At 52.3% G+C, this 13,565-nt stretch overlaps 1 protein-coding gene across 9 annotated transcripts in view; it reads left to right on the top strand.

Moving 5' to 3' along the window:
* The window catches only part of KIF6 (kinesin family member 6), a 521,280-nt gene extending 513,102 nt beyond the window's left edge, over positions 1–8,178 (top strand). For 8 of the 9 annotated variants that reach the window (XM_082731109.1, XM_082731108.1, XM_082731114.1 and 5 more), the window contains 3 exons: positions 27–116; positions 1,689–1,795; positions 7,225–8,178. In XM_082731109.1, the coding sequence (XP_082587235.1) occupies positions 27–116; positions 1,689–1,795; positions 7,225–7,235 (208 nt within the window). In that variant the 3' untranslated portion in view covers positions 7,236–8,178. Of the gene's footprint in view, positions 1–26; positions 117–1,688; positions 1,796–4,321; positions 4,502–7,224 lie in introns of those variants that run through there. The other variant, XM_082731115.1, reaches the window with a different exon arrangement.
* Positions 8,179–13,565: the final 5,387 nt, after the last annotated feature.

Raw genomic sequence — 13,565 nt, 5'->3', positions numbered from 1 at the left:
TCCTTTTGTCATTTTTTCTTTTGCAGTGATGTGAACACCAGGAAAATCTTGCCCTCGCCTCACCCCATTCCACAGAGTTGGGGGCACAACAGCACCAGCGCCTCCCTGGAAAGCAGGTCTGTCTTCTCCTCCTCTGATGCCTGTGACAGTCCCTGCTATGCGTGGGATGAGTCAGAATTGCCAGTTCTTTTCTCGCACATCCCGAGGAGCCCCTTGTCTGGTAGCCACACAGACAGAGCTCAGGGCTGGTCTACCCTGGTACCCTAGGAATACTATGGAGTCTCTCATAGATGCTGAGTGCCAAAGCTGGAGTATTTTCTCCCAGAGGTCTTGGTGGCTCCGTGCAGGCAGACTTGCTTCAAGTCTCCTTGTAAAGAGATGTACCCAGGGCCATTAAAGGAAAGAATTGCTGGTTCACAGGTCTTTCCAGTCCCACCATAGTGTCCCCAGGCAGGGAAGGACAGAGAGTTGACAAGACTAGCCTCAGGCCCTGTGCACTGTTCACTGAAGACTGAACAAAGCTGACAAGACCTCTCCCCAGCAGTGCTCTTTGGGCCCTCTAACTAGAAGGCTTGAGCACCCCTCTTCACCTACATACCCCCCAAACTGTCCGAGGGTGAGGTCCAGCCACACTCCTCCTGGAGCCCAGACAGAAGCTATACCCCCGCGGGCCCTGCGGGACCACTTCTGGATTGCAGCTGGATGCCAACACAATTACTTGTGATCGTGAACAGCCCTTTATTATGTCCTGTCCTCACTGCCTTCTAAGAGAGTGGATACTGTCACTTGCTGGGTGGAGTGACAGGATGTGGGTTATGCTTGGCGAGTCAGGAGGGAACTGCTTTGAATTTTCTGTAGGAACAATTTGTTGGATGGGAAAATAAGAGGGAGGAAAGCATAAACATTCTTCCTTTTTCTAAGGGGATTTCTTGGAACTTCCACACTTCTCATAAATCTCATTGGTTGGAACCTGATCACCTGACCACACATAGCTGCAAAGGAGGCTGGGAAATGTAGTATTTTTTTTCAGCCATGGTAACATACTCAGCTAAATACGTTTTTATGAAGAGAGGAGAGAATAGTTATCTGTCCCAGGAGCAACTAACGAAGCCATGGTAGAGTAAGGGTACACATAGGGGAGACGTCCTAAAGGATGTGCCATCTAAGTTGGGTGCTGAAGGAGACAGTCAAACCCCAGGTGGATCAGACTTGGTGGAGGCAGGGGTTGGGAGGGATGGGGAAGGTGCTCAGACAAAGCACATTCAGCCATGCAAAGGTCTTGAAGTAGAACAGTCCAGGGAAAGGAAACAGCTAAAGCAAAGGTCCTGAGGCCAGAAGGAACTCATGTTACTGAGTAACAGAATAACAGAAAGAAGGGCAGGGTGGCCAAAACACAGTATGCAAGGGGCCAGATCACACAAGAAGAGAGTCTGAGTTTCATTCCAAGAGTGATGTGAGAAGCCACTAATGGGTTTAAGGGTTAGGGTTAGGGGAGCACATGACACGTTTGCACATGAAGGGATTGCTGTGGCTTCTGCCCAGATACAGTGGAGGGATGAGGAGGCAGACTGCCATCCCACGACCTCCTGGGTGAGATCGGGTCACTGATCTATGCAAAGCACTTTGGAAAGGTAAGCATGGGGTCCAAATGTAAGTCGCAGTGATGCGTGACTTGTGGTTGTCCTCAGCATCTCTGAGAGGCCAGCGTCATCCATCCCTCTCACCGGGGACAGCCAGACGGACTCCGACATCCTGGCATTCATCAAGGCCAGACAGAGCATTCTCCAGAAGAAATGTAAGTGCACCTTCTTCCACAGCTCTGCTCACCAGCCCTTGGGAATGGAGGGGGAAGGCCAGAGCAAAGAGTGGGCTGAGAAGGAAGTAGGAAGCTTCCTGCCTATTCCTGAAACCACAGGACTGACCCTGTGATCACCTCACATGTGCCTGGCCTCTGCTTCCTCCAGGAAAAAGTTCCAGGAGGCGACATCACAAACACCAGGACAGACCCAAGGGGGCAGCGGGCCCAGGCCCTCCCACTCTTCCTGGCAAAGCCTCCCGCCCTCTTCCAGATCTTCAGCTCCTTGTGTTCTCTGTTCCCAAAGCCATTCACCTCTGTTTAGCCTTCTCCATACAAGAGGCTGAGTGATGGTTTGATAACTTGAATCCCCACCTAGAAATATCACTCTCCTATTGGAGCCTGGTTCTTACCAGTGAGTTGTAGACGTAATCACCATCTGAAGGCTCAGGCCTGAGGACACCTGTAACAGTTAAGGAAGAAATACCGGTGGCGTGTCAGACAACAGGAAGAGAAAGAAAAGGTCCTCCCTGGCCTTTGTCACCTCCTCCCCCACCCCCCCATCTTCCTCTTGGCAGCTGCCCCCCCGACTGTGGACAGGCCTTCTCTTCTCCTGCCTCCCCTCTCCCTAGAGACCCCCAGCGATAAGACCCAAGACCCCTTACCCGAGCCCTACTTTTAACCTCCCAGTAGTAAGCCAAAAGCTACCAGATGGGCCAAGCGTTGCTTTCCTGTGCCAACACTCTGATGGATGAAATGGCAGACTTGGATCATATCAGGACTGACACCTGCCCTGAGAGGCCCACAGTCAGTTTCACGGCCAACTTTCTGCAGTTTAGACCCTAGGAGATCTGCACATGGACGGAGCATCACAAGCAAAGGATGGCCATGCCACGCCATCCTTCCAGCAGCAAGCAGGCACCCTCACTGAAATGCCAGCCTGCCCACTGTTCTCTCTCTACCACTGGGATCAGCTTCTCTGTGGTGGGGTTCCTCTGACACCTGAGATAGGCTGGCTCTGTCACCAACCCCCTTACACCATAGCTTGCCTTCTCTCCATTTCCTTGTTGAAAAAAGAAAGGACATCAACAAATACGTAAGATTGTTTGAGGTGCTGAGAGAGAGAGCAGGAGACAGCTCACAGGCTTGTGGGCAAGGGTAAGGGGCTTGGCTTCTATTCCAGGTGTCCTGAGAGCTCCCTGAAGAATTTAAGCCATGGCGTGATGTGGTCTGACTGGAGCTTTGGCAGGCTCACTCCAGCCACTGTATACAGCAGAGACCGTAGAGGCCCAGGAATAGCAGTTTCCAGATCCTGGGAGGTCCAGGCAAGGCGTGAGGGCAGCTTGACCCCAGCAGCAGGTCGGCCATGAGTGTGAATGAAGGAGAGGAGAGCCAGGAGGGCCGGTGGGCAGCTGCTCTGAGCAGCTAACAGAACAGCAATGTCAACTGACAGAAAGGCAGGCAAGGGTGGACGCCAGAGGGAAGTTGCTGGGGCATTCAGAGTTCCAGTTGGCCCATTCAAAGTTTCAGAAGCCCTCTGAGACCCCACAGGAGGTAAGTAGGCCTCTGAACACGAGTCTGGGTGGAGTATAGCGCCACGTCCTGAGTGAAATCCCTGTGGAAGAGAGAAATAGGGTTATTCTAATGCCTAGCTCAGACCACTGGGCAACCTGATGTTTGGAGGTGAGCGGGAAGATCCAGCCATAGCTACAGAGAACATTCGGCCAGGGTGGGAGAAGGGCCAGCGGTGGAGTGAGCGTGGCCTCAGGCAGGCCTGCAGGAGAACATGGTCCAGGGGAGAAGGGCCAGTAGAGCCCAGCGTTGCTGGAGGCTGAGGAAGCACGGATGGGACACTGCCCACCAGCCACTCCACCTGTCACAGTGGCCGAGGACACCTGCCCTGTAGGCAGGGGACCAGGAGGAGGAAAGGCCCATGGTTGTGGTTGAGAAAAGAAAGGAGCAGGAGTGGAGATGGGGAATGGGGCCAGCTGTCCCAGGGGCTGAGCTGGGAGGAGGAGCAGCCCGGAGCTGGGGCCAAGGAGAAGCAGTGGTTGTGCAGCTGTGTTCTCACGCTGAGAGGAATGGGCCAGCAGGAGAAAGGAGGTGGGTGAAGTGGTAACAAGGACCAGATCTACAGGGGAAACTCTTCCGGGAAGTAGAGGGCGTGGCAGCCGGGTCTTAAGTGGAGCTGCAGCTGGCATTTGGAGCTGGGAGGCTCCTCTTGCCTGGAGAAAATGCGTAGACATCAACCATCATTCATCCCCTCGGGAAGCCAACACGTAGCAACATTGTTATGTTTACCTAGCTTTTGCCTGGATAATATAGACGCCCTTTCCAGCCCTCTCCCAGAAGGAAAGGCATTAACCCAAGGCCTATGTGAGGATGGGGTCCTGCTACGCACACAGTGCCCAGATGGTACAGAAAGCTGGGCTGAAAGGCAGAGCCCTCTTCATGTACTGAGCCAAGAGTCCAAACCCTCTTTTGGCAGATGGGGAAACTGAGGCACACAGCAGTTGCCTGGCAGAGCCAGGACAACCCCCGGGCCACACTGTCTTGAAAAGCCGCTCTGCGGGCCGCCTGGTGTCAGTCTCTTGGCCCCCACCGTCCCCGCAGCTGGGGAGCTTTGTTCTCCAAACAAATAGTCGCCTGGAAGTAATCCATCAAAACAAAAGTTCAAGGGTTCAATTTTTATTCTTAAGGGGAAAGAAATAAATAAATAAGTGACCATGAGACTGCAAAGGAAGTTGAAGAAGGGTGACGGGGGATCCCCGTTCCACCAGGTCAGGGCCAAAGGGCCAGCAGGTGCGGCCTCACCGCCCAGCGGCAGATGGCCAGGACCCAGCAGGCAGCACTTTCCACGCAGCCCCCTTATCAGGCCTCCCCGTCAGGCAAACATGCAGGCAAACATGCAGGCCGGCCCCAGGCACCTTCCCCAGCCAAAGCAAACACTTCCCTCTCCCCTGCCCTGGGCTCCCTCTGCTCTTAATTTAGCGGCACTGTCTGTCTGGGCTTCTTCAGCAGTGCTCATTATGGGGAATTTGTGACTATCAGCCTGGGAGCAGGAGCCCAGAAAAGGTGATTTAACGTACGCCTCGCCCGCTGGCTCTCGCACTCCACCAAGGGCCAGGATGAATCTAGTTGATTTAGGATTCATGGAAAAGCTGTGGAACGTTTAAATCCCTGCCAGGGGCACGTGTGGACAGGTATATATCCCCCCTATGGGGTGTTTGTCATCCATGGTGTCAAATCTGCTGTTTCTAACTGCCGAGCACGGCTTTAAAATCTGAGAAAATGAGATTAACCCCTTTCTAGAGTGCTTTAAAAAAAAAAAAAAAAATCTTCCTTAATCCCTGCAAAACGTTTGGAACTTTTTGCACATGGACAGGAACCTTGGTGTGACCCCCATGACCACTGTGCCCTTTTCTCTAGCTGGTGCCAGGAAGAGGCTCTGCCAAAGACCTCAGAGCCTCCTGCCCCCCCCCCCGACTCCTCCATCCCCAGCCAGAGAAACCCTCCAGCTCTCCTCTGTGCTGGATCCATCCCAGTGAAATGGAGAGAACCTAGAACTGGGTGAGGGAGGAGGCCCAAAGGCAGGACTCCTTGAAGCCCTCAGCCCTGTGTGACCTTGGGCACATCACCTCCCCCGGCCCCCTTGCACATCTATCAAGTTCAGATTCTGCCTCCATCTGCGTGGCCAGCCCCTCCTGAGATAACGTCCATAAAAGTCCCCTCTACGCAGCCAAGCACCAGGGAGCCGTTAGTGGGGACACTGGCCTTGGTGGTAAGAACTGGCCCCACACGGTAAGGGATGATTTCCTGTCCGTGGTTTCTCTGCGGCAATACCCTCCAGTCTGGGAACCTACAGTCAAGAAACCCCAGCACAGTCTGACAGCTCCACCACTTCCCGGGGCTCTTCAAATCAAGAAAGGGCACCTTTTATCTGGAGTGGAGGTCTGTGTCTGAGGGGCCCTCTGAGCCCTGCTCTGTGGCGCTCCACCCCAGCCCCGTCCCTGCCCCAGTCACCACTGCAGGCCAGTGTCTGGCCAGGAGTTGGCTCAGACCCTAGGCCCCTTTCCATTGGCAGCGCTGACGCATCCTGGCCCAGGCTGCACGTGGCCAGACCCACGTGCCTGCTGAGCCCCAGTACCTGCCCTCACCATCCTTGGACTAGAGAGCCAAAGACAGTGGGCTTCAGCCCTGGCTCCTCATGGGTACTAACTGTCCCCCACCCACCCCTGCCCCATGCCCTGGGCATGGGTTTCCAATGTGCAGCAGAGCTGGGAACCATGGGTCCAGAGTGCCTGGAACGCATCCCTTCAGATGCCCTGGGGTGCCTGGTCTTCCTTCCTGCCCTAAGATTTAGTAAGAACAGCGAGGAATGTCTGAAAGCTAAGGACCAGCTCTATTTCATTAAACAGCCTGGGGTCTTGCACTCAGAATTAGATCTGAAAGACCAAGAGCTCACTGCCTTGACTTGTTTTCAACCTCTTCCTCCCCATCACCTGCCACATTCAGTGTGTCACTGAGAATGACCTGGTCGTCCTCTGCAATGTCAGACAGATCGTGCCCGCCCTATACTCCCTGCCCCTGGCCGCCCCCAGGCCAGGTCCCTGTGGGCACACTCAGATGGCCGCTGCCTTCAAGCTCTCTGCCCACTGCAATTGTTTGAAACACTCTCTTCCCAAGCCCTCTGGCCTATTAAGATAGCCAAACTTTAAACAAATTAACTGCTTGTCACTCACACCATTTCTTCTCACGTGTTAATATGCCAGGACATCTAGGGGTTTTGTTAAAAGGTAGGTCCTGGTCCAGTAAGTCTGGGCTGGGGGCCGAGATTCCGCACTTCTTAACAAACTTCCTGGGGACGCCAGTGCTGCTGATGGACACTTTGAGAAGCAAGGAGCCATGCTAACTAGCTTGCTTCTTCCGGAGACCTCACCTGCTCCATCAGTCTGGATACTCGGAAGGAGGCCCACAGAATGAACATGATTTGCCCAGCCACACCACGGGCTGGGGACTGTCCTGGCTACAATTCAGGGGCCCTGGCTCTTAGCCCAGAGAACCCTTCTCCTTGTCCAGCTGTGTGGTGAGAAAGAGCCACCCTGAATAAAATGAGCATCAGGAGCCAAAAGCAAAAAGAGACTCTTTTGGAGAATCGAGCAGGGGTGTCTGTGAAAACTGTGGGCTTGGACAAGGAGTACTGGTCCTGGCTCAGAGAAATTAAGCTTTTGCAGAGGACAAAGGAGGTGTCATCCTGCAGAGCTGGGGGATAAAGACAGCCCCTGGGAGTCAGGGCACTGGGAGGCACACCACCCCAGAGCCGAGGGAAGTGACCTACAGCCTCCTCCCCGTGCTCCTTGCCCTTCCATCCGCAGAGAAACTGGTGCCCCGATACACATCCTAACCGAGAACATCCCGTCTCCTTTCAGGTTTCCAGTAGGTGTCCAGCTGCAGGAACGGAGTACGGATGAAGGAAGGCGCCTTTTCTCACTCAGCCTGGCTTCAGATGTGATCTGCGGGCTGCTGAGAGCTTCTAGTGATTTTGGCTCCAATAGAAGGGGCTGTGTTTCCTTAAAGATGTTGTTCTGGAGGCCGCCAGTGAGCCTGGGGCTAGGACTTAGGGTGCTGTCCTTGCTGTGGGTGCTGGAGATAGTGCCAGGATGCTAGGGGTGGGACAGGGGCTTCTACTCACTCTTGTAGTGATGCTTCCCACGGTTGATTATAAACAGTACATTATGAAATAGTAGACATTATGAAATAGTACCATCAGAATGTAGTGGCAGGGGAAGCTCATGCTGGTAGAATAGCAGAGAAAGCTACCTACCAGCCAGCTGCAAGAGCCCAGGAATGGCTAGGGCAAGCCAGGTAGCAGAATACAACACAGAAGAATACAAAGCATCTTGATGACCAGTCCTGATCTCCCAAACCAAACTTCTACCATCACCCTCATGGCCTGGGTGACCATAGGCAGTGCCTGAATCAGCCGTATCTCCAGAGAGCCACCCAGTAGGGTCCAAGGACATCACTGCACCCCGAGAGCAGGAGACGGCTCCCAAGAGCTCTGCAGAGAGCTTGAGAAGGGGTGGTATGGGCACCTAGGGCCTCACACCCTCACCCAGCCACTTGGGGCTCTGTAGGATTTGGGCTGAAACCTCCCACTCCCACCAGGGAAACAGAGCTGCTGGGGGCTTGCCTCTGTGAGCCTTTCCAACACTCCAGGGCCTGGCTGCAGGATACAAGGGGCCCTTGGAGAACCGCCGCCTGGCCTGCATCTGGACAGCAGCAGCAAGGTCCCAGGTCAGCTGTAGGTGGGGAGGGGTGTGGAGTCGGGAGAGGAATGGCACCTGCGATGAAGCTAAGTGAATAAAAGTGTTCGTCTACCACCCCCACTGTCTCTGTCCTGTGAATACAAGACCTACCACCCCAGAGAGAGTGCTGAGAGAAAATAAATATAAGTAAGTGACTTATTTTCTCCCCTTGCCCAGACTGGGTAAAAGGATCATGCAGGAGAAGCTGATGATGACAGTTCAGAGCCAGGCCGCCCATAGAGCCCCTCTAACCCATACCCTCATTGATAATATTAGAAACCTGAAACAGAGTGGAGGGGCTGGCTTCTAAGAGCTAGTTAGCGGCAAGTGTCCCCTCTTTGGGGGGCTTTCCCTGACCCCCTGACAGGAGCCACCACCGTTTCTCTGTTTCATTTTGCCCATCACTATGTGACATATCATCTTTCTCTATTTGCTTATTTCTTTATGGCCTGCCACCTCCCCCCATCCCCCCAAGACTAAATGCTCCATGACAACAGGGACCTGTGTGTCTTGCTCATTGCCATGTGCCCAGCACAAGCTGGAACCAAATAAATACTCCTTCAATTAATGAGCAGCAGAGTCGGAGCCCAGACCTCCTATTTCTCAGGCTCACATCTGTCCCATGCCTTTACTCTGGCTCTGCGACCAAGGCCCATTGAGGCAGAGTCCAATCTCCCTGGTCAACTTCCAGCCCTCGTGGTTCTGTGGCACATAGTAAGTCCTCCATAAAGTCTATAGAAGCCGGGAAGATCACATAGAGCCCTTGCAGCATGATCCTCGAATCCTCCCTGAAGCCACAGGGCAGACACGTAGCAAACACGCACACTCTCAAGAGTGCAGAGAGCAGCATGGTGTTGGCCAGAGTCCCGCAGAGACAGCCTCAGTGTACCTAGCACACCTGAGGGCCTGCCACCCTCCAGAGCTGGTTAGAGTCTATTGACTTTAGATCTCCTGCTGAGAACTTATCTCCAGGATCCAAAGGCCTTATTGACAAAGATGAGTGGTATGGCCCCACGCAGGATGTGAACCCACAAAGACAAGGGAGGAAATGAAGAAGAGAGAAAAACAGACAGCTGGGTCATGGCGTCCTGCGGGGAGTCATATACAAAGCATATGCAGCCCCTAGAGAGGGAGCTTCTCTCCAAATTTCCCCTCCCGATGGAGGCTGGCCCTTGGACATGGACACAGGCGTGGCCATAGTGCATCTTCTCCAAAATTTACTGGCCTCTGAAAGGGGAGAAATGGATGCAAGGCTCTGGAAAGACTGTCCAGCAAGCCTGAGTTCACCCCAGGCCAAACTGTGGAGCTTTCCAAACCATCTTCTGGAAAGCAGCCTGGCCAGTGACTCTAGCCCTGTCCCTACTAGAATTCAATTTGCTCTGCTGTTCACTTAATAGGGGATGTGAGGAGGAAGGCGGCTGTGATGCTAGGAGGAGGGCTTGCCCAGATCTTACTAAAAGGGATTTTTAGAAAGTAGATAGAGAAACTGGGGTAGATCGAATAGCCAGTCTTAAGGCTTTACTCCCTATAATAAAATTACACATTCAAAGCTTCGCCATGGCCTCACGGCAGCGGGGTCTACTTACTACCCCTTAAATCTAAGCTTGGTCCTGTGACTTGCCTTGGTCCATGGGATGTTAGCAGACATGCATGATTCAAGTCTTGCGTGCTCAGGCTTGCCTCTCTGCACTCCAGGGATCTGCCTTGAGAAGAACATGCCCGGAATAGGTGCTGCCCCTTCAGCTTCCATCCCAGAACATTTGGAGAGCAGATCCGAGCCCAGCCTACATACTGGAGCCAAGCCCAGCTGACCCATAGCTTGGAGCAGGGCTTCCCGGCCAAGCCTAGCCCAGATGAGCTGAACCCCGGCTGACCCAAACACTCCACTATCAGGAGAATAAACACTTGTGACATAAGGCACTGAGACTTGGGGTGATATGTTATGGAGCATTAACTGTAGCAATGGCTAACAGACACAGATATTGAAAACCAGAATCGATATACGGCTAGACGCAGGACTTCTCAGAGTTCACTGTTTCTTTCCATGCTGCCTACTGAGAGTAAGGACTTGAGAGTTGCACTTGAGAGTAAGCTGTGTATAAAAAAGCAGGACATCACTTAATGGCCATGATAGAGCAACAGGGACCTGACTTACCCTCCTGCTTGAAATAACTTAAGACTAGACAAAATGTATAAAACAATGGAAAAAGGCAGCTACAGGACACGGACCCCAAGGGAAGGGAAACAAGTGAGATAGGTGAGCCCAAGATGGTGGAACTTAGCGGCCCACCGGGCTTGGGCCTCAGTCCAGGAAAAGGCCACCAGGGGGCGCCTAGTAGTTTCCTGAGTTGAGGAACTGGTACCAGGGGTCCAGGGAGGCGAAGGTGGCTTCCATTGGCAAGGTGAGGGGCAAGGGATGAGCGAGCCACAGAGAGTGAGAGAGAGCGGACTGACTCTGAAGATCTTCAGAGCTTACTCTCAGGTCTTCAGCTTACAGCTGGGCCATGCATGTGGGGGAGGAAATCACTCAGTGCTGGGGAAAGAACCACCAGAAAGGAGCAAGTAGAAAAATTTCCAGAAATAACACAAGCTTGGGAATAGTTGGTGCTCCCACCAGCTGCCGTGGAGAAACCTTCTCACAAAAGAGTCATTGAACAGAAATCCCATAAAGGTGCTGCCATGCACTTGGGACCAAATTAGCTGTAGATCAAAGCTCTTCCAGTCCTGCCTAATAAAATCAAAAAAGCAAGCCTCAAGAGAGGCAAACTGTTTTCAGTTTGAGTTTCCAAACAACACTCAAAAATATTTAAAGGAGGGACTCCTGCATGGCGCAGTCAATTAAATATCTGACTCTTGGTTTTGGCTCAGGTCACGACCTCAGAGTTGGGAGATCAAGCCCCCACATCAGGCTCCACACTCAGTGAGGGGTCTGCTAAATTTTTTCTCTCCCTCTCACTCTGCTCCTCCCCATGCTCACTCCCTCTCTCAAACAAATAAATCTTTTTTAAAAAAATAATTAAATGAATAAAAAAAATCTAACCCCTAGCAATGTAGAAGTGACACCCAGTAAAAAAAAAAAAAAATTACCAAGCATTCATTGAGGCAGAAAGTACAGCCCATAGAAAAACCAGTCAGAAGAATTAGAAACAGCCCCATGAGTGACACAGATAATTGAATTAATAGACAGGGACTTTTTTTTTTTAATGCAATGGGTATATGTTTAAACTATAGGGAGAAAGATGCACCTTGTAATTCCTTAAATGTAAACATGACTCAATCATCTGGTCATTCTTTTAACAAGGATGTGTCAGCCACTGTGCTAAATTCCAATGACTCAGAGGTGACCAGGACAGAGAAAGTGACAACCATCTTCGAAATTATGTTCTAATTAGGGAGACGGACAACAAATAAGCAAGGGAATCTGAGCTAAGAAAGAGTTGCAAAGGGATAGGGTGGGCCTGGGCTCAATGTCAAGGTGGGTCAGAGTATGTATGAGAGCCAGGGCGGGGTACCAAAAGGAAGGTGGGAGAGTCAGGCTCAGGACTAGAATGGTAGGTAAGGGGTTCAATGATGTGAAGAGGCCTGGGGCTGAGCTGTGGATTTGGAATGTGGAGCATGGCAAAGGGGGCCCTTTGGGGATCTGAGCCATCGAAGATTATGGAGGGAGACTATTTCATGATGTGTGTCCAGGGGTCTACCAGGGCAGCCAGGCAGAGGAGGTGTGGAAAGCTTGGCTGTGAATGTCGGAAGTTGAAAATATCCATATAAAATATGGGAGGAAAAACAGCATTTCTATCTCCAATGTGGCAAGTGGCCACTGACCATGGCCCCCGGTGCTTCTGTCGGGGCAAGGGAGGAAGTAGCAAACTTTTTTAGGGTTAACTGCTCTGTTTGGGTTTCGATGGCCAAGTGCTGGCGAGCAGGCCTAGGCCCGTTTTTCGCACACTGAGGGGGAATTCAGAACAACCAGCAAGCAAAAAGCAGGTGAGGCATCCCTCCCTCTCACTTCACTCACTTCCTTGTCTTGAGAAAGCAGCCCTTCCCTAGAGCAGCCCTATACTGCCTGGACTCCATCCCTGGCATGAGATACTAGTGTCATGTCTCCTTGGAAGTATCTTTTGGGTTTGCCTTTTCCATGACTTTCCTTAGAACAAAGCAAGGAGATGCCCTTGGCCATGCCTCAGAGTAGCCGACACTTTGAAGTATCTTGCCAGAAAGTTCCTAAATCTTCCAGTGCTGGGACCTGCCACGACCAATAGGGTCATCAACAAGGCCCATGTGGGCCTTGTTCCCTTTTCTTCAGGTTATTTTTTTTTTTTAATATTGGTCGATTGATTGATTGATTGATTGATTTGGCAGAGCACAAACAGGGGGAGAGGCAGTCAGAGGGAGAGGGAGAAGCAAGCTCCCCTCAGAGCAGGGAGCCCAGTGGGGGGCTTGATTTCGGGACCCTGGGAACATGACTTGAGCTGAAGGCAGACGCTTAACCAACTGAGCCACCCAGGCGTCCCTTTTCAGATCATTCTTGCATGGGGTGGTTGACCAGATGCCCCAAGCTACTCTAGAATTCATGCCTATGGAGGTGTTCTGGGGTCCCTTAAGCAATCCTTCGTTCCAGGAGAACAGCCTGGTGAGCAGGTCATTCTACTGAGCGGTGCAGCATTCTGCTCATGACCCTGCTCAAGACCGGGTCACCAGAGTGGTGCTGACCCACTCACTTAAATGACTCTCACGTAGGACAAAGAATCTCCACATGCCCTGAATGGAAAAACCCAGAGCTGTAAGAACATCTCCACAAACAAATCCACGAGTACCTGCTCTCTGCTCCATTCTGAATCTTCACCAATAAGTCATACCTCACATGGGACAATTTTAATCGAATTGCTTCTAGGGACAGGAGCAGGCCTGGCCTTTCCTGTACTCTCAATTCCTCCATTCACTATGTCTCTCAGGCCCTGGGGAGGCTCCGCTCCTCCCTGCAGCCAGGATGGGCCCTACCTTGGTCAACACTCCACGTCCACACCCTGGTCCATTCTTCCTGGGCTTATTTCTGCTGTTGCTCCAATGCATCTTACAGCTCTGGGTTTTTCCATAGTAGGCAGATGTAGGGAGACACAGGGCAGATGTAGGCAGATGTAGGGAGACACAGGGGTTTCTTTGGGGGTGTGGGAGGGCTTCTTTCATACAGGGTATCTGATGGAGCCCTTACCAATCCCTCTGCCTTGCTCAAATTTAGTGGCCGTCAAGAGAGAGGCATGATCTTCCCACTCCTGTCATCTCCCAAGGGCATTTGTCTGACAAGCTGAACGACTCCAGTTCAGTTCCACGGATGAGCTATTGCCCTGCAGAACTGACAACTATAATGACTCAGGAAAAGAGGCAGAGAACCAAAAGTCTAACAGACCCTGGCAGTGTTCCCCAGCCGCCCCCCCCCCCGCCCCGGAGGTCCCATGTGAACAGTC

Source organism: Mustela nivalis, assembly GCF_964662115.1.
Source record: "Mustela nivalis genome assembly, chromosome: 5".
Lineage (NCBI taxonomy): Eukaryota > Metazoa > Chordata > Mammalia > Carnivora > Mustelidae > Mustela > Mustela nivalis.
The sequence above is the reverse complement of the archived record's forward strand: the minus strand, read 5'-3'. Positions and strand labels throughout refer to the sequence as shown.